At 55.9% G+C, this 1,733-nt stretch overlaps 1 protein-coding gene across 1 annotated transcript; it reads right to left on the reverse strand.

Moving 5' to 3' along the window:
• Nucleotides 1-430: 430 nt before the first annotated feature.
• Nucleotides 431-1,501, reverse strand: LOC128720227 (uncharacterized). Its single transcript, XM_053813887.1, has 2 exons — nt 1,090-1,501; nt 431-975 (listed from the first exon to the last, which is right to left on the reverse strand). The coding sequence occupies exons 1-2, from the start codon at nt 1,499-1,501 to the stop codon at nt 431-433; spliced, it is 957 nt and encodes a 318-aa protein (XP_053669862.1).
• Nucleotides 1,502-1,733: the final 232 nt, after the last annotated feature.

The following is a 1,733-nucleotide window of genomic DNA, read 5'->3' on the forward strand; positions in this document are numbered from 1 at the left end:
AGCCTATGACAATAACTAATCGCCCACAGTCGATGATTTTGAGTTTCGGTTTCACTTACTGAAATCACAAATACACACCCCAACAAATGGTGTTAATTTTGCAAAGTTCTGCCAGCATCTCGCTCTGCTAGCTTTTCGTGATAATTTATTACCATTTCATCGCTCAATAAATAACGTTCGCAGGGGAATCAATAAATAGGCAATTGGGATGGAGGGGGGGGGGGAAAGGATAAGTGGAAGCCCTGCTTACCACCCACCGGACCCTTCGGGTGCAACTGATTGGACAGAGCCGTCCAATCACTGGAAGGGCGCGTGGGTAGCCCGGCTACACGCTAAGACAGCCACGCTTTCGTTCGGATCCGCCTCTCGGGTTCGCTTTGGTGTATGTGTGAGGGTGGATACTGACGGGGGAAGGATCGCTGCCATGTCTCTAGTACGCATGGGCCGCATTGGATGAGGACGAACCGGAGGACGAAGACGCCGGCGAAGATGCTGAAGTCGACGAGGACGACGAGGACGATCCTGAGGACGAGCCAGATCCGGCATTATAGCTTGTGTAGGAGCTGCCCGAGCTCGGATAGTACGAGCTGTATGCGAGGCTGTGCGACGAACTAGCACTGGATGGTTCCCAAACACGGGAGTACGGTCCAGACGATGCTTCCCACGAGGATGGTTCATAGCTAGAGGCAGGCGTAGAGCTAGCAGGTGGTACAGGAGCTCCATACTCGGCGGCTGGAGACGGTGGCATCATTGGCATCATCGCCATCGGCATACCGAGGCCGGCCTTTTTAGCGAGCTGTGCCACCAGGAAGCCCAACACGAGCGTGATCGCAAGCTTCGACAGGATGAGCGCCTTCATCGCCTTCAGCCCGATCAGCCCAAGGAAGATTGGCATCAGCGCCTTCATCTTTAGCTTCAGCAGCAGCAACACTGGAAGCAGGAGTTTCTTCTTCAGTAAGTGACCACGGGCGGCTTCTGCGGGTGGGGGGTGTTGGTGGAAGACCCGGGGTTAGTTCCGCCTGTGTGCGTGTGAGTGAATGTGTGTGTGTGTGGGGTGTGTGTGTAAGTGTGCGTATATCCACTACTCACCAGTGGCTAGGCCAGCCGGAAGTACGTCGATGTCGAGTCCTTTATCAGCACGATAGCTAACAACGGTGTCCTCAGGAAGGCGTAGGCGCAGTTCGTGAGTGGCCAGGATGCGTCCAACACGATCGAAGATGGTCTCATCAACGTTGCGATCCTCGAAAGCACGTGCTTCCTCCTCACGCAGACCCAACACACCATCCAGATAGAGCAACACCTTGCCCTTAAGGCAACCCATAACCGACGACTCGCTGAAGCACTCGTTGACGATCGACGACAGAAGCTCCTCGCTGGATGCGATCCTTGGCCGTTCCTCCTCGACCAGGTTAGATGCGATCGAGGCTCCAGTCGCTGACCGGGTCGCCAGGACCACCAACATCACCACCGCCATCGAACAGGATCGGACCCTCGGCAGCATCGCGATCAGTCACACACTCACGATCACAGGATCAGTCACACGCTCTCTCGCTCGCTCGCTCACGGATCCGGGTGCGGAAGGTATGTTGATTAAGCAGCTGGCGGCAGGCTAATGATAGGCTATTTGGAACGCCACCAGCGTTTTATACGCCAAGACGTCGACTGGGGCGCTTTCCAACGAGCCAGTGGCTGGGTTTTTCGGTCGGACGGCACGTCGAATGCGGCCGCACACC

The sequence above is a fragment of the Anopheles nili genome, chromosome 2 (assembly GCF_943737925.1).
Source record: "Anopheles nili chromosome 2, idAnoNiliSN_F5_01, whole genome shotgun sequence".
NCBI lineage: Eukaryota > Metazoa > Arthropoda > Insecta > Diptera > Culicidae > Anopheles > Anopheles nili.